Source organism: Dermacentor albipictus, chromosome 1 (assembly GCF_038994185.2).
Source record: "Dermacentor albipictus isolate Rhodes 1998 colony chromosome 1, USDA_Dalb.pri_finalv2, whole genome shotgun sequence".
In the NCBI taxonomy this organism is placed as follows: domain Eukaryota; kingdom Metazoa; phylum Arthropoda; class Arachnida; order Ixodida; family Ixodidae; genus Dermacentor; species Dermacentor albipictus.
The window spans coordinates 342,728,775-342,751,323 of record NC_091821.1 but is presented as its reverse complement, the minus strand read 5'-3'; the positions used below and the strand labels follow the sequence as shown (position 1 = coordinate 342,751,323).

General features: G+C 47.1%; 1 protein-coding gene across 4 annotated transcripts in view; it reads left to right on the top strand.

The window, feature by feature from the left end:
* LOC135912435 (oxytocin receptor-like) overlaps positions 1–22,243 on the top strand; it is a 28,197-nt gene extending 5,954 nt beyond the window's left edge. For all 4 annotated transcript variants that reach the window (XM_070531745.1, XM_065445229.1, XM_070531744.1 and 1 more), the window contains exons 2-3: positions 19,697–20,584; positions 21,341–22,243. In XM_070531745.1, coding sequence (XP_070387846.1) covers positions 19,766–20,584; positions 21,341–21,751 — 1,230 coding nt within the window. In that variant the 5' untranslated portion in view covers positions 19,697–19,765 and the 3' untranslated portion in view covers positions 21,752–22,243. The remainder of the gene's footprint in view (positions 1–19,696; positions 20,585–21,340) is intronic.
* Positions 22,244–22,549: the final 306 nt, after the last annotated feature.

Below are 22,549 nucleotides of genomic sequence, written 5' to 3'. Positions count from 1 at the left end.
TTTGTACTATATCAGCGTTCATCAACGCACGAAAGAAGATAATGAACTGAACAGTTCGTGTTTTTCTAACGAATCGTTGGGTACCCCTCCCGAAAAAAAAATCAGTCAGAAAGAGTCTGTATGCTTCCAAGGAACCTTAATGACAGCAACACTTTCATGTTGCATAGCCCTGAGCAAGATCGTTCTGTTCCGCACGTGTATCCTTAAAGGTTTGACAGTATAGTATGTGACAGAATCAACAGTAAAAGATAATTAGAGAATTATAAGAACAGAATCTGGATAGTAAAATAGGTAAACGGACCCAAACATTTAAGGCAAGCCACGGGATAGATTCACAAAAGTTCTTGTTCATAAGAATTTTTTTGTTGGTCGGCTTGCCTTCCTAATAATATATTCGCTGTCTGTCTTCGACCGTTTTTGTTCTCACAAACTTTATTAGCGTAAGAATGTATTTTGTAAAAACGGACCTAGTTGCGAGAATTTCTATCCTACATATGGGAGAGAATGTGCGTGAATATGATAATGTATCAAGAAAACAAGCAAGAGCACCGAAGCTGGACTGATTTTTCTTTCCGATACGGTTTCCCGTCTTTTCACGGGCGAACTCGGGAAACAGAAAAAAGTACATGTTGAGCCTCTCAAACCTATGCGTTACAACGCCAGGTTTAACGACAATTTCTGCTGGTGGAGCCCACGCATGCACGAAGTGCGAAGAATCGCCGTATAACCCGTGATGTCGCGCCCATTTACGTCTAGGGACAAAGAGTTCGAAGCGCTGCACACAGCGGCCTCACGCGTAAACGGTGCTCGTATAACACCGGCGTCGACACGGCTGGGCCACTCTGCTACGCCATCTTTCTCTCCGTGATCACCGCTGCCTCTCGCGTACGAGCGCCCGCTTAACCAGCGTCAAGTGATCGGTGCTCTGTTGTGTGCGGGAAACTAATATCCTCGCGAGTCCTCGGGACTCCGCTTTACCCGCATAAATTGAACGTTCTTTCACCTAGAGCATTCTGGTGAGAGATAAGCACGTCAAGCCTTCCTTTCTCTGCATTTCTCGTAAGGTTTGAGTGATCCCGTCCTTGAAGAGCGCGCTGTCGGGAGGCTTCTCTATTGCGGCAAGCTCTCAACCTAGAAATCCAAGGGGTGAAAAAAAAATGAGAGATATGCTTTTCTGCACTTCATATAATGTTTGCCCTTTCTTTTCACGCGCTTTGCTTATACCGCAGTTAAATAACTTTAGCTGCGTTAAAAGCGGTTATCCGGCACTAGAAAAAAGTGGAGGAATGTAAAGCATAGCGCTAACTTGAAAAGTAGGAGGAGAAAGAGGAGAAAATTAAGAGAGAAGGCAGGGATGTTAACCAGAAATGCGTCCGGTTGGCCACCCTACTCTGGGAGACGGGAAAGAGGGAGTAGAAAGATAAGATATGGAGAGGGAGGGGAGGGGGAGGAAAGCCGCGGTGAGCTCACGCACACACGCGGAGGGCCTGAGCGAGTCAAAGACGTTCACACAGGCCGGTCGCCCTGAAGAAAAGCGCATAAGTCATACGCCAAAGCCACCGTTTGCATATGAGGCAGACCGTATAGTGGAAGGCCCTCGACAAACAATTCGACTACCTTGGCTACTTTTTTGCCTTGCACTTCCATCAGAAAATGGCTGTCACCTGCAGCTGCGGAATGAACCCGCTACCTCGTTCTCCATAGCAGGACACCACAGCAAGATGTCGGACGTTGATTCGGACGAAGGAAAGGAGTACGTCTTCGCAGCTCGAGGACACAGAGGACACGAGGACACAGAGCTCGAGGACACGTGTCCGCTGCTGCACTTTTCGTCGAAATAAAATATATTTGAGCTTTCTTTCACTCAATTTCGATACGATATTCGAATTCGGAGGGTTGAAAACCATTATGTACACGTGTTCACTCATTTTTTTCTGTAAAACCTTTCAGCTTCCCTTTAATGAACTTGTGAGCGTCATTCATGTCACTGTCAAGACAGTTTCCACTTTAAATACAATAATAATTACGCGGAAATTACACTTTAAAATTGACAGAGCAGCATAAGATGCTCGCCGCTTGCGACAGGCCTCTGACCAACAGCGCCACGCTTGTCTTCATGAAGCAGAGAAGCACTGAACTGTGCTTGACGACCCGTGGTCTCCAATATTTCGCACGCACCTCCGCGCGCCATTGCGATCTCGCAAGCCACGCGTGACTAGCACATGGCACATCTACCCATCTATAGCCACCGTAACACTGTGTGTCAGTGCTTTAATCACGTCGTTATGATTTTCTTGTCTTGTTTTACACGGCAATAAGGGAAAGATAGGGCGAGAAAATGCAGGAAAGTTAACCAGAAGAAGTCAGGTTTGCTACCCTGCACGGGGGAAATAGATTTAGAAAGAGCGGAAGGGATAGAAATGAGCAGTGAACCGGAAACCAGAACAAACAAAAATGTTAGGGAGTGGTCACAACGAACATATGTGCTAGCTAAGGGCGGCTAGATGAAATTCTTGAAAAGCAATTGTTAGCAAAAAAAGTAAGGACGATAGGACGTGACGCAGAGGACCCACTGAATGTACCAGGCCAGCTCGCTCTGTTTACCGAACCTTTGCAGTGTTTTAGATAGTCGGAGAAAAGTAACGTAGAAGTAATCGATTACTTTTTAGCAATTCCTGAATCACTTTCGTGGGGCAGTGTGTTATCACTGTAATCAGTTACATTTTCAAATGAAGTAATTGCAATCGATTAAGTTTCTTGTAACGTCTACGAATCTGGCACTGAAGGATAGCCAACTGAATCTGATCCAGATAAGGTAGCACAGTAAAAGAGAGCACAGCGTGATCTTTAAATGCCATGCCGACAGCGGAGACATCCACATGCATCTTGATGGGTTCGCATGGACTGTATGTCGCAAGATTTGCGATGGCTCTGTTACACAACAGGGCACTTCGTAATGACGTCCGTTTTTTTCCCGGTATATAACATTACACTTGATGTCTTCCCCATATGTCACCCTCTGGCCCTATAGGGCTTAACAGCGTCCACAGACAAGGCAGGAAAAAAATCTCGTACGCAGCATAAAGCAATACCAAAATATTAAGCAGAATCGACCACTCAATGAAGAAGCGGATCAATCTGTCCTGCATTAGTGGCAGTGAATCCTAAAGAAGTAATGGGATGAGCCCATGAGCCTGGGATGAATGATCCGCGTGCGAAAGACTTTAACGCCAACTGCCGGCGGATTCGCGGATGTTTCAAGGCCATACACTATGTTACACCACACAGTATAAATTACCGTCTTTAGCCATACACGTATACTTCACGCCGGTCGTTGACTCTCTGGCAACTGTAAAACCTCGCTTATATTTTTTGTTCGCCTAAAAACGGCTGCTGGTCGAATGGTCATTATTTTAGAAAAGACACATTTCTTCCCGTTGCGTCAAGGCCGCCTGTTGCGTCACTTCTCCCTCTCCGGCCGTAAAACTGTGGCGCCGTTGCTATGGGTATTTTCATTTCAACGCTTGACTGTGCATTTACATGTTTCCTTAGTTCATTGGCCTACGTGGGCATTTGTTTCCCGCTCTTCTTTTTATACCAAATTAACGGCTTATGAACGACCTCCAGTAGTTATTGCTTGAGGTGCAAATTATAATTACTGCAAGTGCTTGACATTTGTTGCAGGTGCACTGTAGTGACAATAACGGCAGGCACAAAAAACTGTGCAGTATGGTCGAGCGTTAAAGACAACGCCTAATTAGTACTGCAGCATCGATTACTATTCACATTAGGTAAGGAAACGTCCGAAGCAATCACTTATCGATTTATGTCTACCTAGCGCACAATATCAGAGGCTGATTTTCATCAGTATGCGAAGACTTTTCAAAGTGATATAATACCCTATGCTAGAGAGAGATAAAAAACGTGATAAATGAAAGGCAGGGGCGTTAACCAAGACTGAGCCCGGTTGGCTACTATGCAATGGGGAAAAGGAAAGGGGAGTTAAACGTTAAGTTTCGTCCACTGTGGATATCACCGACGTAGTAAAGGTTTTCTGCTCTATATCGCAGACGGTGCTAAATTCGTGTTCCCTTAAGAGGAAGCTTTACTACACCTATATTTACTGACAGTGCTTCAATTAAACTGGTTACGTCCGCTCATAGGAGAGAGCAGGAAATGGGCGCTGCAACACAGCTACATTACAGAAAGGAGATGAGCTACGTGTATTTCTCACTACACTCTCAGCAGGCGTTCTTAATACTTCCCCTTCTCAATACGCAAAACAAACGATCTTAATGTGCAATGACAGCCTATTTGTCTATGTGACATTCGCTATAATCCAGGGCTCTTGCTTCGCCAGAACGTTCGCGGAAGACGTGCTTGAAGTTCGCGAGTAGCAAGTGCATATATATATATATATATATATATATATATATATATATATATATATATATATATATATATATATATATATATATATATATATATATATATATATATATATATATATATATATATATATATATATATATATTGCCACCCGGTGTTTTGAACCAGCGAACATTCAGCATTGCGTGCCCAGCAAAACGGCGAAGAAGACGACGAAGTCGAAGATCCCGCGCCAGCTGGAGAACCGTCGCTCAGTGCTTGGCATTTTTCATCTCTGGCTGATCCTACTGTCACTTATTCTTGTGTTAGAGCGTGACAAACTGGTGGAGGTGCGGGGTAATTTAATCTATGCACCACACCCCTCCGAGCAGTAGGAGCTCCAGCCCCGTACCGGTGGTTACGCCTGTACACCGCGCCAGCAGAAGGATCCGTGGACAAGCCCCTGAGTTTGGCCTCCTCCCAGAGAAAATGGCAGCTCCGACCACGCCAACAGGTATGGAAGGCCCAACGCCGATTCATTGTACGCTGCTGAACCCGCGAACGCCAAATCCCTTCCACGGCGCCATACATGAGGATGTTGAAGACTGGCTGGTCCACTATGAACGTGTTGCCGCGTTCAACAAGTGGGATGACGCAGAGAAACTGAAAAACGTATATTTCAGCTTTAACGATGGTGCACGTGTTTGGTACGAGAACCGTGCAGATGCCCTAAATTCATGGGCAGAATTCAAACGCCGGATTCTTGAGACGTATGCGAGCCCTGATCGCCGGGAGCGAGCTGAGCGTGATCTTCAGTCCCGTATACAAATGCCGAACGAAGGTGTCGCAATGTACGTCGAGGACATGACGCGTCTCTTTCGACGAGCCGACCCCAGCATGTCGGAACAAAAGAAGGTGCGGTACCTGATGCGCGGAGTGAAAGAGCAGCTGTTCGGCGGTCTCGTGCGCAGTCCTCCCAAGACTGTGTCAGAATTTCTTTCCGAGGCCGTCACCATTGAACAGACGCTTCGGCAGCGGGCACCATCATACGAACGCCAAGTGAACGCTGCCTCACCTACAGACTTCTTCGGAGCTCTCGGGGGCCACGTCGATTTCTTTCGAGAGCTCATTCGTTCCGTGATCCGCGAAGAACTCCAGAAGCTTGTCGGTACCCTCACAGCCGACGCTCAACTCCTTGTCCAGCGTTCTCCGTGACGAAGTCCAGCAAGCGCTAAGAGAACCACCCTTCAACACCGAAGCTCGACCACTAAGAACTGACAGCTCCCGCATGTCGTATGCGCAAGCTTTGAGGCAACCTGCCCCACCTCCATCCCCGCTTCTCACCGCGTGCCCGGCCATGCTGCAGCCCGTCCAAGCGGCTTCGTATTACCAGGACCACCGACAGGCCCCAAGGAAATCAGACGTGTGGCGGGCACCTGATCGCCGTCCCCTTTGCTTTCACTGTGGCGAAGCTGGGCACGTCTACCGACAGTGCTCCTATCGAGAGCTCGGACTACGCGGATTTTCAGCAAACTCGCCACGACCTAGGTTCGGCCAGCGTCCTCCTGAAATCGAACAATACGTTGCCCAACAGTGCGGATCCCCATCAACTCGACACCAGTCACGCTCCCCTTCGCCGCGGCGGTTTTCTCCGACTCGCCGTACGTATTCGAGTGTGGTGCGGGGTCGGTCGCCCAGCCCGCGCCGGGAAAACTAACCACAGCGGCCTTCGGGGGCGAGGCCGCTCAGTCTGGACGTGCTCAAGGACCCCTACTGACGCGTACGCGGACCGACGATACATCGACGACGACGGTACCTGCTGATTACAGAAAAAGAATTTCCTTGGACATTCCTGTACTCCTCGACGGCCGTGAATTGACTGCTTTAGTGGACACTGGAGCGGATTATTCTATAATCAGCGATAAACTGGCCACCCTTCTGAAGAAAGTGACAACGCCTTGGAATCAAGCGCCAGTTCGTACAGCTGGCGGGCACATCGTCACCCCACTCGGCATGTGCACGGCAAGAATACAGATTCGCGGCTCTACGTTTGTTGCCAGCTTGAGCATTCTCCCTCAGTGTTCTCGAGACCTAATCATCGGCATGGACTTTCTCAGGGAGCACGGAGCTATCATCGACATTCGCCAACGCCTCGTCACTTTCTCGACAAAGAGCGCGGCAGCGACGACCAACACCATCCACCCTCGAGCACCTCTTCGTGTCGTCGACGACGCTGTCACGTTACCACCACGTGCAAGTGTCGTGGTTCAGGTGGCATGTGACAGACTCTTACATGGTGAAGCGGTCGCAGAAAGCAATCGCTCTCTCCTGCTTTCTCAAGGTGTTTGCGTAGCAAGAAGCCTTATTGATCTCCATGATGGCCACTGTGAGGTTCTTGTCACGAACTTCAGCTATGAACACCGGCACCTTTTCCCCGGTACTGTCATCGCCTACGCCGACCCGATCGCCGACGTCACGGAGTGTTTTGTGTCCGAGACAGTCGACAATGCTGAACCATCTATACGCAACGTCGACATTAGTCCTACGCTTCCTGAAGAGAACAAACAACACCTCCGTGAGCTGTTGCTCCAGTTCCACTCTTGCTTTGCACGGTCGTCGAAGGTACGTCAAACGTCGCTTACGAAACACCGTATCATCACCTATGACGACGTGTCCCCCATACGGCAACAGCCTTATCGTGTTTCCCCGCCCGAACGACATGCAATTCAAACGCAGGTGAAGGAAATGCTTCAAGACGGCGTAATACAGCCTTCATGCAGTCCCTGGTCATCGCCAGTCGTTCTCGTTAAAAAGAAAGATGGCACGCTTCGGTTTTGTGTTGACTACCGGAAGCTAAACAACGTCACAAAGAAAGACGTGTACCCATTGCCTCGTGTCGACGATTCTCTGGATAGACTGAGGCGCGCGAAGTATTTCTCCTCTATCGATCTGAAAAGTGGCTACTGGCAAATTGAAGTAGATGAGCGGGACCGTGAGAAAACTGCGTTTGTGACTCCGGACGGCCTTTACGAATTTAGAGTACTCCCTTTCGGCCTCTGTTCCGCGCCAGCCACATTCCAGCGAATGATGGATACAGTTCTCGCTGACCTCAAATGGAAAAGCTGCCTCGTCTATCTCGATGATGTCGTTATCTTTTCGGAGACTTTTGACGAGCACCTTCGACGCCTTCGGAATGTACTTGAAGCCATTCGATCGGCTGACCTTACACTCAAGCCAGAGAAATGCCATTTCGGTTACGAGGAACTGAAGTTCCTTGGTCACGTCGTGAGCGCGGCAGGTGTTCGGCCCGATCCCGAGAAGACTGATGCCGTAGCTGCTTTTCCCACTCCAACCGACAAGAAAAGTGTCCGACGGTTTTTGGGCTTGTGTGCCTACTATCGGCGCTTCATTGAAAATTTTTCGAAGATTTCAGAGCCGCTATTTCGTCTTACACGTGACGACGTACCATTCCTCTGGACTGATGAACAACAGACTGCCTTTGCGGAGCTACAACGTCGATTGTCTTCTCCTCCCGTGCTCGGTCACTTTGATGAGGATGCTGACACAGAAGTACGCACTGACGCCAGCAATATCGGTCTCGGAGCTATCCTGGTGCAACGGCAAGACGGAACTGAACGAGTTATCGCCTACGCGAGCCGCACTCTGTCACGGGCAGAGTCCAATTATTCCACCACAGAGAAGGAGTGCCTTGCGGTTATTTGGGCTACTACAAAGTTTAGGCCGTATATCTACGGGCGGCCATTTAAAGTGGTGACCGATCATCACGCTTTGTGCTGGTTGACCAACCTCCGAGACCCTTCTGGACGATTGGCACGTTGGAGTCTGCGACTCCAGGAATTTGACATCACCATCGTATACAAGTCCGGTAGGAAACATGAAGATGCTGACACGCTATCAAGAGCACCTGTGGCATCTCAGAATCCTGACGAGGAAGACGACAGCGCCTTCCTGGGAGCCCTCAGCAGACCGGACCTGCTCGCTAAACAACGATCGGACGCTGAGTTAAGGCCCATCATTGATCACTTAGAAGGCGGCATCGCGCCCATTCCTCGCCCACTTTCGCGACGGTTGTCGTCATTTTGCCTTCGAGAGGGCATCTTATACAAAAGAAACACAGGTGCCGGCGACAAGCCACATCTTCTAGTAGTGCCTCAAGCCCTTCGCGACGACATCCTATTAGCCTGCCACGACGAGCCGACATCTGGTCACTTGGGTTACTCAAGGACTCTGGACAGGGTACGGCAAATGTACTACTGGCCTGGACTGACTGCTTGCGTCAAACGCTACGTGAAAGGATGCCGTGAATGCCAGCGCCGAAAGTCACCACCCTTCAAGCCTGCAGGCCTTCTACGACCCATCGACCCTCCGTGTACGCCGTTTGATCAAGTTGGAATGGACCTTCTTGGACCATTTCCCTTGTCTTCCTCCGGCAATAAGTGGATCATTGTCGCAACAGATTACTTGACGCGTTACGCTGAGACAAAGGCACTACCACGCGGGACAGCATCGGAAGTTGCCCAGTTCTTTATGCACCACATTGTGCTTCGGCATGGCGCACCATCATTCATTATCACTGACCGAGGGACGGCATTTACGGCGAAGCTTCTGGACGACATCTTGAAGTTGAGTTACACGACTCATCGAAAGACCACTGCATACCACCCTCAGACTAACGGCTTGACAGAAAGACTAAACAAAACACTGGCAGACATGCTCTCTATGTACGTCGATGTGCAGCACAAAACGTGGGACGAAATCCTGCCGTACGTAACGTTTGCGTACAACACTGCCACACAGGAAACTACACGATTTACGCCGTTTCACCTCGTTTATGGTCGAGAAGTTCAAACTATGCTAGACGCCATGATTCCATATGAAGACATTGATCAGCTCGACCAGTTAGCTCCTGGCGTCGAGGAGTACGTTCAACGTGCCGAGGAAGCACGTCAACTGGCCCGTGTCAACATAAGGCAGCAGCAGTGTACAGATGCCATAAGCCATCTTCATAAGCCATCATAATGCCATCTTCACCATCGACAAGTTACCTATGAGCCTGGTGACCAAGTTTGGGTTTGGACCCCCGTTAGACGGCGAGGCCTCAGCGAGAAACTCCTGAGCAAGTACTTCGGACCATACACAGTACTAAGGCGTGTAAGCGACGTGAACTATGAAGTGATTCCAGACGGAGACCTACCATCGCCCAAGCGCCGTTTACCACGCGCAGAGACTGTACATGTCGTCCGCCTCAAGCCGTATTTTGCACGGTGATGTTAAGTCTACTGGTGAAACAAACTCTTGTTTTTTTGCTGTCGTCGCGTCGTCCTCCAAAGAACTGCGAAGTGATTTTTTTTCTTTTTTTTTTGCTCCCGCCGACAGATTCCATTTTTTTTCCCCTCGTGTGCATGCCCGTATGTGTGCTAGCGCGTTTCCCCCCCTTTTTTTATGTCCTACCTAATGCGCGTACCTTTCGTGTACGTCTTGTGTTTGAGCATCGAGTCGATGCTTCATAGGGAGGGGGAATAATGCCACCTGGTGTTTTGAGCCAGCGAACATTCAGCATTGCGTGCCCAGCAAAACGGCGAAGAAGTCGACGAAGTCGAAGATCCCGCGCCAGCTGGAGAACCGTCGTTCAGTGCTTGGCATTTTTCATCTCTGGCTGATCCTACTGTCACTTATTCTTGTGTTAGAGCGTGACAATATATATATATATATATATATATATATATATATATATATATATATATATATATATATATATATATATATATATATATATATATATATATATATATATATATATATATACACAGGTAGTACCCAATTCTAGTGCATGAGGTGCTCTACTCGAAGAGGCATGCAAAATCGACTAATACAATCGCGTATACCCATGGATGCTATTCAGTCAGAACTCCAAACCTTAGCACTTTAGAAAAGGATGTAAAGGATGACTGGCCTGGAAATTTGAGTTAGACACGCCAAATGGGGGTTCAGAAAGATTCACTGATAACTATCTAAGCCCCTAGGTGTGCAAAGATGCAGCCCACAGCACGCGTTGTCTCGCTTACAACAGCGATCCGCACCGATGCCAAAAACCCGAGAGACCCCTCCATGCGTGACGCAAACGCTGTGTGACAAATGCGGGGTATTCTCTTGAGTGCAGCCCGTTGTTTGCGCAGCTGTTCGATTCCCCAAGCTGACGCCCGAATTCCCAATTTGTCGTCAGGTGCGCGTGGGTCACGTTTCTCTGGAAAAGCGAATAGCGTTTCCAAGTGCACACACAGACAGGGGAAGAACTACGGAATTCGCGCTTTGCCATTTCCTTTGGGATGTATGTGATCATACCTGTTGCAGGTTTACTACTGGGGCTTTGTGATTACCTTATATCCCGTGGTCTTGTTGAAGAACATAAGCGCAGTCTCAGCTGCGTTTCCGTAGCAACAGCGCTTTGTTGAGTGGCGCATATCCGTGATCGACTTTCACGACAACACGCCTTTCAACTCGTAACACTGGGCCGCCTTTTTCAAATTGCGCGACGATAGTTTGTGAATGTAGGGTATCACAGCTACCCTCTGCCTACGCTGTGCGAGTGTCGCATGTTTGCGGCTTTGTGCGCATCTTTTTGAGAAGGCCCTCTGCGGCCGAAATGAAGAGGTGCTGAGGATACCCGGCGCTCAGCAATCTTTCGTCTTGATTATTGAAGGTATCTGGGATACAGTGCGGGCAAGATTTACCAAGAGCGTGCTTTAGGCACAACCTTACAATAGGTCGTTTAATGAACGTAGTCTGAGCGTACTCGAAAGGCACAAGTGGTTTGTTGGCTCGCCGTTCAAAGGTCCAGCAGACGCCAACACATTTAAACCGGTACCAAATATCTCAAAATCTGATTTGGCCATTGACGGGGAGTTCGCGCGTTAGGCCAAGCGAGCTCATAGCATATTTGAACATAGCCAACACCTTTCTGCTTTCAAATTCAATTGCCTGCGCTTCACAATTTAAAACAACCAAAGAATCATAGACAAAGCTGAACACCTTCACCATCAGCTACAATCGTGCGTCAAAGGCACAGTGATATGCGTGCGTAACAGCTATTTGTCATTGTCAATCACCAGCGCATTGACAGAGGACGAAGGTGAAAGACGCTGTAGTCGAAACTCTGGCTTGTTTTGTCGATTTGGCCGCTGTTAGACTGATGAATACTGTGCTTTCAACAAACCTGTCCAGTTTTGTGAAGCGGATTGTTGCGAAAAGGACGCTTCAACAACGAATAAAGAGCTATTACAGCCCGGACTAGGGAGAGAAAACTGGAGCCGAATTCGGACAGCTTTTCGTTTGGAAGTGCTCTTTGCAAGTGGCTAGCCAACAGCAACGTTGCTTGCAAAATTCTCTTACGAATAATACTAGCGTAAAGTAGTTGTTTGAATGCCGACCCAGTTTCGCCATTGCTTAGTAGCGAACACAGCGATGTCAGAGAGAGAGTTGATAATATCACGCCACACACAAAAGCAACTGCGTACTGCTTCCAACCTCTCCATTTAGTCCCCATTTAACCTTATCTACAAAAGCAACTGCATAAACTGTTTCAGGCTTGTCGGCGACACGTCGGTATTATTAGTAAACCTTGCAATTGTGAGATTCTGAGACTGTACTTATGATCAGTCACTTTGTGGGACATCAGTTTTACTGTAGTAGTAGGCACAGTATCACTGTTGACGGTGACAACGACACGAACGCGTTGAGGGAAACAACCCGCCCGTCGACAGAAATTGTCTATCACGTCATGAGTTTGCTGCTAAACACCACAAAGGCGGTAGCTTTTTCCTTTCTTTCTTTCTTTCTTTCTTTCTTTCTTTCTTTCTTTCTTTCTTTCTTTCTTTCTTTCTTTCTTTCTTTCTTTCTTTCTTTCTTTTCTTTGTCGAGACGGGATTTGACCATAGACATACGAGTTGTAATCAGCTCTCTTCGGTAGTGTCTCGGGAAGACGTCCTGCCTCGGCTGTTCACCTCAAAGGACCAGATGCAGATGTCGCCGCCGTTAGCGGGAAGGTTCACTGTCCGCTGTAGAAGAAATTATTAATCTTATGATACGCATAATTCTTGGACAACACTTGAGCGGAACGCCCATATATGATCTAATGTATTCATTTGCATGTGGCTTGCTTTACCTTTTCTCTTATTAGTAGGAATCCTACACACATACCTACAACGCTTACTTCAGAGTAAAGAAAATATACTGCGGTTTATGCATAGAATTAGAACAAGAAAAAGGTAAACCGGGGATGGCTGTACGAATATGTGCAAACATTCAATTACAATTCATTTCTATGTCTCCCATCGTAAGCGATGCAAGAGGCAATGCGCCTACGTGATCACCAGCATTGGCCAGTCGTGACTGATGGTTGATAAGAACGGAATAAAACCGAACGAAAGAGATCGCTACATTAAACCGCCCCTGTATAAAAAGAGCACTGATTTCAACGATGGCAGTTAGCCCGCGTGTTAAATGCACGGAGCTTAACTGCAGATTCTTGTTCCACACTTCTCACCTTGCTCTACGCGTTTCCTGAAACTTCCTTTTAGGTGCTTGCTGTTTGCATGCCTTATGTCATACACCGAAGGCATACGCAGATACCATTTTATTTTTGAACTTTCTTTATTTTTATCGGAACATGTCTGAATGATTTGAAAGTTCTCCACACTGAATGGGATTTCCGGGGGTGATAAATGGTCGGCGCAGAATACGTTTGCCGTTTGAAGCATGGCCCATTCTTCAGCTCCATACGCCCTTTTACTGTAAATACACAAAATAAGGCAAGAAAGAAAGCCCGCAGAATAAAGAAGCGGTTGACCATATGCAGTGCTTTCTCCTGCCACGCACCCTGATTTAAGTAAAACTCTTGCTTGGGCTAGTTGGTTCATGCTTGAATGAGTAAAGGCAAGGCGCAAAACACCAGGATTGAAGAACACAAACTACAGGACCGGCGCTGGTCCTGTCATTTCTGTTCTTCTTCAGTCCTGGTCTTTTGCGCCTTGCCCTTACTCATTCAAGCATGAACCAACTAGCCCAAGCAAGAGCTTTAGGCGCCGGTTCTGTCTTTGTGTTCTTCTTCAGTCCTGTTCTTTTGCGCCTTGCCTTTACTCATTCAACTCTGATTTTATTTCTTTGTAGTGAGTGTTTTTTCTGCACAAGAACATTGTTTGTTCAAGAACAATGCCAACGGCACAAGACTCGTTGAAGTATGCAACAATACGCACTTCATGAGTATTTTATGGCGTTTCCATTAAGCTGTCACGTTGTATCGCATTCGCGATGCATCGGCATTCGCAGTGAATTGAGAATGCCGCAGGGCACTGGAGCGCATAAAGAATGCTTGCGGTCAGCTATGCATGCTGCATTAGCAGGAAGTCTAAATATGCTTCGTAAAATGGGTCACGCCGGACCCATCAATTTTGTTTGTGTTATTGTTTTGTTTTTTCCCCGCATAGTCTGCGTTTTATCGCCTTGCACGTTGTGACAGCAATGCTGCCACTACATTATTCGAGCATCGAATGCAGTATTGAAAGCTTACGTGTCGAAGCTTTTGTATGCTTATTCCAGGGTTAAATGTTCTGAAGTGGACAAGTGCGCTTCGGCCTAAAGTATGCGCACTTCCACGCGGCGCCATGTCTCTGTTATGCGCAGCGAAAATTAAACCCGTATATTAGACGCATTCTTTACCGCTTTCCGCTGCACCCCGCAGCACAAACTCCCCATGCGCAGTGGGCCTGAAAACACAACGTCACCATTACAACGACCGCCCTGTTACTTGAGACCATGCGAAAATTTATGCACGTCTGCAATGACAGCTTTTTTGCCACCTGCAGGAGAAGGCTCACTGTCTCGACTAGGTGCGCTGTATTAAGTACTATATTCCTCAATGATGTCGACAGATCTCTGGAGCGCCATCAACCATTGTTGATTATTACTTAGTGTTTCTGGGGAAAAAATATGATTTCAGTGCCAGGGTCCTGGCTATTTTTACTCGTAAAGTGCTTAACAATGCGGTCTTGGCCTGAAGTCTACGTGTGAGTTGCCTAGAAAGCGAGTTACGATTCCTTGATTTGAAGCTGATGTTTATTAATGACCATAATTGCTGGGTGTATTCGCCCGGCTCAAAATCAAATACGCTTTTTAATTATGCGTCTACAAACTTTACACGACAGACATCCTCTATGAAAATAGGCAGGAATTCACGAGGCTTGTCAGATTGCGCGCAGTAATGGTTGCATTAGTCAGGCCTTCCTGCCACGTTCAGGCAGAGACCTGCAATATCTGTCCAAACTGCATGTCTAAGTATACGCATGCTCTGTTGAATTCAGTAAAGCTACTTCCTTAGGCGCTAGATTTTAATTGAGGGTGATGTATTGTGTGTTTATCTGCCGTGTGGTTGTTTTCACACGTATGTACGACATGATTTCCCTTAAAAACTTCCAGTTGCGAGTGAGCGCTAATCCAGCCTTCATGTGTCCTTGTCCTCCTTGGTGTCCTGTAAGTTCATCGTGAATGAAAATGAACTTGCCCAACTTGCTGTACTACTTTGCTCTTGTTGTAAAGAGCCAGAAACACTTTATAATTTTTATAATTTTTTTCTATCCTGCCGCCGCTTATTATTCTTTCGATTATTCTTCGTAGTTTTTACTAGTAATCTAGATTTTATTTTATCGACGTCAAATAAATTGTCTTTTGGGATATGTAAGTTGGGTACCATCCACAGGTTTATTGTAGCAGCTCTGCCTAAGTTCACTGAAGCGTCCGTCTGGGGTGCTGATCGCACTGTACTTAAATATTTCGGGGAAGCATGCCTAATCAAAATACTGTAGGCCTTATGTTACCCAGTGCTTTCTTTTTGATTGTTTGTGTGCTTAATTTGTCCATGGCATGTGTACTTTCCATCAACTTTAGTGTTCCCAATCCCCTTGTGAGTATATAGGCCATGTGTTTTGATGCCAAAACGAAAAAACACTCACGTGCCAATTATGTGGTACATCGAAGTAATGCTCCACACCATTATTACGCAGTAGGCGAGTAGGGGCGATGCGTATGCTGGTGTGGTATAACATAGCAATTTAAGCGCCTACACATTTCCGGACATGTCAAGAACGTCGCCTTTATTTTGCTGTTGTTGTTTTAACCGACACAGCAACGCAGGCACAGTCCACTACTCCTATACTTCTGAGTGTACACTCGCGCACTTGCTAATCCATTCGTCATGCTACACTCCGCGAAGCATCGCTTGCAGGGCGTCCAGGATGCAGGCCACTGTGTAGGGAAGTGTATCTCTGTCTTGCGTGGCTTGTCGCCTCCCATCTGTAATGAGAGAGTTCGCACAGTTGACAACTAGTGTCTAGTCTTTCGATACTAACCCGAGCTTACTGTCAGCCGCAGTCTTCGCCGTAATTCTGGGAGAAGCTTACCATGCACCTAAAGCGGGCAATTTTCGTCACCAACTTCAATTGCATGCTGTATGCAGGCTTGTGTGACAAACATTACAGGAACTGACCTAAATGACTAAATGACCTAAAACATGGCGTGTACTCCTTCTTTGAAGGTGTCCCATTCCCACGAGTTAAAGAGGCATGCATTCGCTACGAACCTTGTCTCGGCGTAAGCCTTAGCGATTGCACACGAGAAATGGCCCAGTGTGTGTGTCTCCTTCTAGGCAGCTCCGGCCAACCAGACCAACTCAAGTCACCTCTCTCTAGTCGTCTCTTTGCGTTGTCATTGCAGCGAGTTAGCGAAGACTTTATTGAAAAACAAGGTGATAATGTGGGTGGCCTTGTGTTCATTAAAAATATTTCAGTTGTAAATGATTGCGCGATACAGGCTGGAAGCCGATGATGATTATTTCACTGAAAAACTTACCTAGCCTGTCCTAGTCGTTCCAGGCCTTCTGGTGTAGTGTCTGAAGTGAGTGACATTGTGATAATGACGATAATGGTATTTACTGTATGATATTTACTGTCGTCCCCTATGAAACGGGGTAGCGACAAATAGTCATAAGGCATGCTTGAGCTATTCAGGTTTTACTGTAGGTTTTTAGTAGGCTAGCATTTTGCTTATATCTCGTTAATGTTTTCTGTCTTCATTAAAGCATCTATGTATGTACTGTACAGCTACTTATGTTTCTAACAAACCCGACTCTATCGATCGCTTCCTAGCTTTTGCCTTTTTTTTAACATCAGTAATCTAAACGTCTACTCCTTATTTCGACTTCTGACCTTCCTAGCCCTTCTAGAAGGTGGACGTTCCCTACAGTTCTTGCTGGATTAATATCCTGGCATTCCACTACGCTGTGCTGAATCGTCTCCGGACTTTTTCTGCAGCAGGCACATTCTTCATAACGTTTCGAATATTTTCTCCGGTATGTTATTCTTTTCAGGCATCCCGCTCGGGCCTCAAATACCAAGATACTGCCCTTTGTGTTGTCGTGCAGATTTTCTCTCCTGATTTCTCTCTTGCCGTGTATGTAAGTCTTCGTGGACTTCTTGTTTTCATCATTTGTAGTGAATGTACCGTCTCCATTCCTTTCGCTTTTCTATTTCATGACACCGAGTTGTCTGTTTGCCTTTTCAATTACCCTGTACTTGGTTGCCAACTTTCTTGATCACTTCCTCCCTTCCATCACATTGTGATTTATGGCGAGTTCCTTGCATCCTGACGGGTTCTCTTCAATAATCATTGAACCTATATTGTATCTCCAGCAGCAAATATCAGTAAAAGCAGGTGAGAAGGATTTTATGTGAACACGTACCGTTCGCTGGCGCTGCGGACACACATCTTAAGGTTCAGGACAATGGGACATCCCCCCTGGATCCGCGCATGATCTCGTCAGATATATTTGCGGACACTGCATACACGTCGTATGTGCGCCGGATGCAAGCTTCAGCAAAAGGGCTTACATTGTTATGGTGCATTTGGAGAGGACCATGTGCGCAAGAGGGAGACGAATAGGAAGTGGTAGACTGTCTACTGAGCTGTGACCTTTGTACCACCCTCAAAACGGAGCTTTGCAGTGACCGCCGCTTAATTCTTCGCCGATTTCGCAGGAGATGGTGCCTGGTCCGGCAATGCCTGGGTCGACTGCGTCCACTCTCGTACTCACGCATCCGCGATTTCCGGAAACCTTCTGCAGCACCGATGGCGCCGACGTCGACGACTGGCTGTAGATGTATGAGTGGATGAGCAGCCATAACAAAGAAAATCTCACAGTGTTGCAGGCGAACATAATTTTTTTACTTGGCAGGAGCAGCGCGAGTGTGCTTTCTATATCACGAAGCAGAACTCCGTGACTGGGAGACCTGCAAGCAGAAGCTGCGAGATGTCTTCGAAAAACCGCTAGGCCAGAAGGTCATGGCCAAGAAAGAGTTGGCATTACGAGTTGAAACATGCACCGAGGGTTACGTCGACTATATACAAGACGTGCTGGCATTCTTCCGCAAAGCCGACGCTGAACTGCCCGAGTGTAAAAAAGTCGGGCATGTCTTAAAAGCTATAGCCGATGACGCCTTCAATCTACTGATATGTAAGAAGTGTACTTCGATTATTGACGTTATCAAGGAGTGCAAGCGTTTCGAGCAGGTAAAAAGCCCTTTGTACCTACCAGTTATTTGCACGGATTCCCAATACGGGTGCAACATTTTGGGTCGATAGGGCGATTTTGTGTCGACTACCGTCAGTTCAACAAGATCACGAGAAAGAATGTACGCCTCCTCCCGCGGATTGAAGACGCTTTCCGACTTCCTATATGGATCCAAATATTTCTCTTCAATCCACCTACGGTCCGGTTATTGGCAGACTGCTGTTGATGAATTCGACCATGAGAAAACCGCTTTCGTTACAACGGATGGCCTTTACCATTTTAAGGTTATGCCTTTCGGACTTTGTAATGCTCTAACAACTTTAGAAGGAATGATGGACTCTCTCCTTCGGGGCCATAAGTGGTACACCTGCCTATGTTACCTGGACGATGTCATCGTATTTTCCCCTACGTTTGACATCCACCTGAATCGCTTGGCCGCTATTCTTGAAGTCTTCAGGAAGACTGGCCTTCAACTTAACTCTGCTAAGTGTCATTTTGGACACCGCGAAGTCAAAGTTCTTTGCCACCCTGTCAGTGCTGCTGGTATACATCCTTAGCCTGATAACATTCACGCAGCCAAGAACTTTCCTGGGCTCTGCACCTCCACCAAATGTTACGAAGAGGAAGCCCGACGCACAAACGTATCTATAACTATTTACATAGGAAAACGTTAATGGTAAACGCGCAAGCGTTTACCATTAGGCGACAAAGGTCACGGCTAAGTAGACGGTCTACCACTTCCTCTTCTTCCCCCTTTTGCGCGCATGGTCTTGTCCAAATGCACCGTAACAATATTATCCCCCTGTATGGCTCACTGATAAAGTGCTGCCAGTGAGTACACTTCTGTCCACCGTAATAAAACAATATATCACATTAAACCTGTTTATGTGATGCCGACTGATAATTATTCTTAAACTACAGTCATGTTTCTAGAATACCTACGTTATCCAATGGCTTCACTTATATGACCATTGGTTATGTGCCAATGGGTAGGTGCCCGTTCTTTGACAATCCTCCGGAATGCGCTTGTGCCAGAGTAACACAAGACATACACAATCCTTAAATGGACCTGGATATGTGTTGTACTTCTCTATGCATACAGATGTAATCACCATTCTTTCATACAAAGCCTTCGTCCTCATGAGATCACAGCGTTGACGCCTCAGACAGTGCATCCGCCTGATTTGGTGTTTGTATTGTGACACAGCTTGTGAATGGTGTAGCGTATACATGTAAATATTACACGGGATTGCACGTTGCATAAAAATAAACATAAACACGATTGTTTTTAGTTGTATAGCGCTGAACTACTTGCTTTTCTTCAAATGAATGTCATCATGTGCGTTGGATCTGCGTATTTTTTACTTTAGCACTACAGCAATTTCTGCGGAAACCAGATGTATCTTAACCTGTTGCGCAGCAAAGCTCTGAATATCACTGCTTCTGTGGTTCTTTACGTACTTACGGAAATAAAATTGTTGTCAAAAGCTGCGACTGCACAATTTTTTGATTTAAAAGATAGGCATTCGCGCCATAATACTATCACTGCGCTCACGCGTATGGCTCTCAAGCCGTGTGTCGCGGTCTCATCGTGCCGCATTGCTCGAATAATGTGCGGTATAAACATCGATTCTTTTTCATGCGCCATACTAATTCTGAGCCACTGATGCGCTTTTATTCCTTTTTTTTCAGCCCTTCCATTTGATCTCGCAGTCAAGACGGGAACTTCAGCCAGCACCAAACTCTGGAATTATAGGCCCTATGGTGGGGAACGAGAAGCAACCTTGCGCGATGCCGGACATCTCCACAAGGACCTCCAGCCATGCCGCCTTGCAAGACAGCGCAAGGAACGCCACCTTTAACTTATCATCCCTGCAAACCACCGATATTGGAAACAGTAGTGAAGAGTCCGTCTTCGGTCCTCAGTACCATAGTCATGTGCGCATCACTGTTATTATAATCATGGTCGCTTTCTCAATCGCTGGCAACTGCGTCGTCTGCTGGCGGCTGCTACGAAACCATCGCCGCAGGCGCTACCAGAAAGCGCACATACTGTTCTTGAACCTCGCCGTTGCCGACCTTCTTGTTACAACCGTGACGATGACATCGCAAATGGTGTGGGAGATCATGGGCCGCGCTTGGATTGCCGGTGACGCATTCTGCAGAGTGTTTAAGGTTCTCCAAACTTTCGCACTAGCGTCTTCCACCTACATGATCGTGAGCATAGCTCTGGACAGGCACTTCGCGATCGTGTACCCGCTCGCCGCCTGCTTGGCGCCGTCACACCTGGCAGCCGGGTCATGGCTCGCCTCACTGATCCCTTCTCTGCCCAATCTGTACATGTTCCGGCTCGTTGAGGCCAGCGAAAATCTCCAATACTGCGCGTCGGTTTTCTACGCCCGTAAGGCAGACTCGCCGCTTCCTCGCCAACTGTACATGACCTTCGTTTTCCTCAGCGTGTTCGTACTTCCCCTCATTCTGCTGGTTGTGCTTTACGGTCGCATCCTGATCGAGATTTGGAAACAGAGCTCGGCGCTCAAGAATCGACACCAGACTGCCTCGCCTTTCCCAAAGGCCAAGGTACTCTTCAAGTTTTGTTAAGTATGTCCGATCTGCTTGGGCACTGAACTGCATGGGATTGAGTACAGATACCTCAATAATAATACATTCTTGAAATGGTTAGGCAGGAAAGTTCGCGACGAATTATTGTCCAAGGGGCGCTAAAGTCGAAATATATGTTTATAGGAATGAAAGTGCAATTTACATAACGTAGCACGAATACGTGAATACGTAATGCAGCGTGAAACAAAGAAAGATTGCAAAAATTTCTCATTATGTGTGAACTGCAGGCCTAATTGTTACTTTCGGCCTAAGAAAAGTTACCTCTTTTTCACATAAAATATGGACCTTTATTCAGAAGTGTGCAAACAGGTGAGATATGAGCAGTTCTTCAGTTGTGCGGTAGGGTATAATATGGCTGCAATCTCTGTCCAACGCCATAGTTAAATGGCTACGAAGGTTAGCTGCTGTCACGTAGTGTTTCATTTGAATTTTGGAAAATGTATTACGTATTTACAATTCTTAGGGAGTTGTTCGACCCCGCGAGTAGTCCGGTGGGCTAATTTTGTGCTGGGTAAGTTGCATCATCCACCGCCGAACGCAACAAACCTTTAGTTCACAGCAATTTTCTCCCTGCTGCAGACATTTTTCCAGCCATTTGTCACTAAATGATAAAGTATACGGTTTCCTACTCTTACGAATGGTTACTCCCTACAAGTTCCGTTGTGAATATTGGTCCCGATTCTCAACTCACTTTCTTTCCTTTCTGCTTTGCAGGTGAAAACCATCAAGCTCACTGCCGCCATTTTCATCGCATTCTTGGTGACGAACGTACCCTACATGGTACTGGAAATGGTCCTGGCCTTTGCCGGCACCGGCGCCTCTCTGGATCAAAACATGGTGGCGCTGTTCGGCGTCATCTCGGCCTCGAACAGCACGGTGAACCCCTACATATTCCTCTTCTTTCAAAAGAGCAGCGAAAGTGCCAAGCGGAAGCGATTCGTGATGCCCTTCCGTAAAGACGCCGTAGCGGAGCTTCCCGATGGCCGCTCCAGTTGCCGTAACGGAGGCCTCGAGCTGTACCCGGCTCCGGGAAAATGCAACTCGCCGCCCGTGTTCACCCTCGCCCCGAGGGAGAGCAGCGTCGCCTGTTCCTCGTGTCTACCCACCGAACTCAGCAGCTTATGACGGTTCGGACCGTCCCGCCGCTTCCGGGAACCTTCTATACACGCTGGTGGCGAACAGTGACATTTTATGGTGCTCCTGCAAGCGGGGATCGGTGGCAGCGTGTACCTCCTGTGCTGCTATGCGGCTCATCGGCCCGTTCCGGACTCTGACGACTTTAGCTACATCTGGTACCTTATGAGCGGACTGCGTAAAAGTCGGAGAACATTCCTGTCGGCTTCGATCCGCAGTTATATCTCTAAGTGAGCGTATTTATATTACCTTTCGTGGGCGCACGCATTCTGTAAATGACATCGCGAGTTACTGTGCTGCCGTGCGTCCTTTCGAGTATTACGCATCTTGCGCGCGTTCTGTGCATGCGCGTTTTCTTTATTTATCACTTTGTTATCGTCTTTTTTGTTGTATTTAACTTCTAGCATACTCATGTCAAAAGGACGGACTGTCACTACAATATTGTTACTATACAATCTTCGTTATATTTTCCAATAAAAGAAAATGCCGATATTGTATCAAAATAGCTATAGCCCCAGGTAACCCCGGGTAACCAGGTGCATCGGTGATTAGGTAAGTTAATACACGTTAATGTATAAGTACAAATACTGTGGTGGTGTCGATGATGATGGTGGTGGTGGTAGTGTTGGTGCTGGTTTATTGGATTCCACGAAGCACTTTGTGCTGGCTTCTGTGACAAGAATGCGGCATTTTCTCGGTGAAATATTACGGGCAAAATATCTTTCTCTTGCAGCCGTTTTCTTTTGAACGTCTGGCTGTCAATGAACATAGGAAGTTGGTGGGGATGCA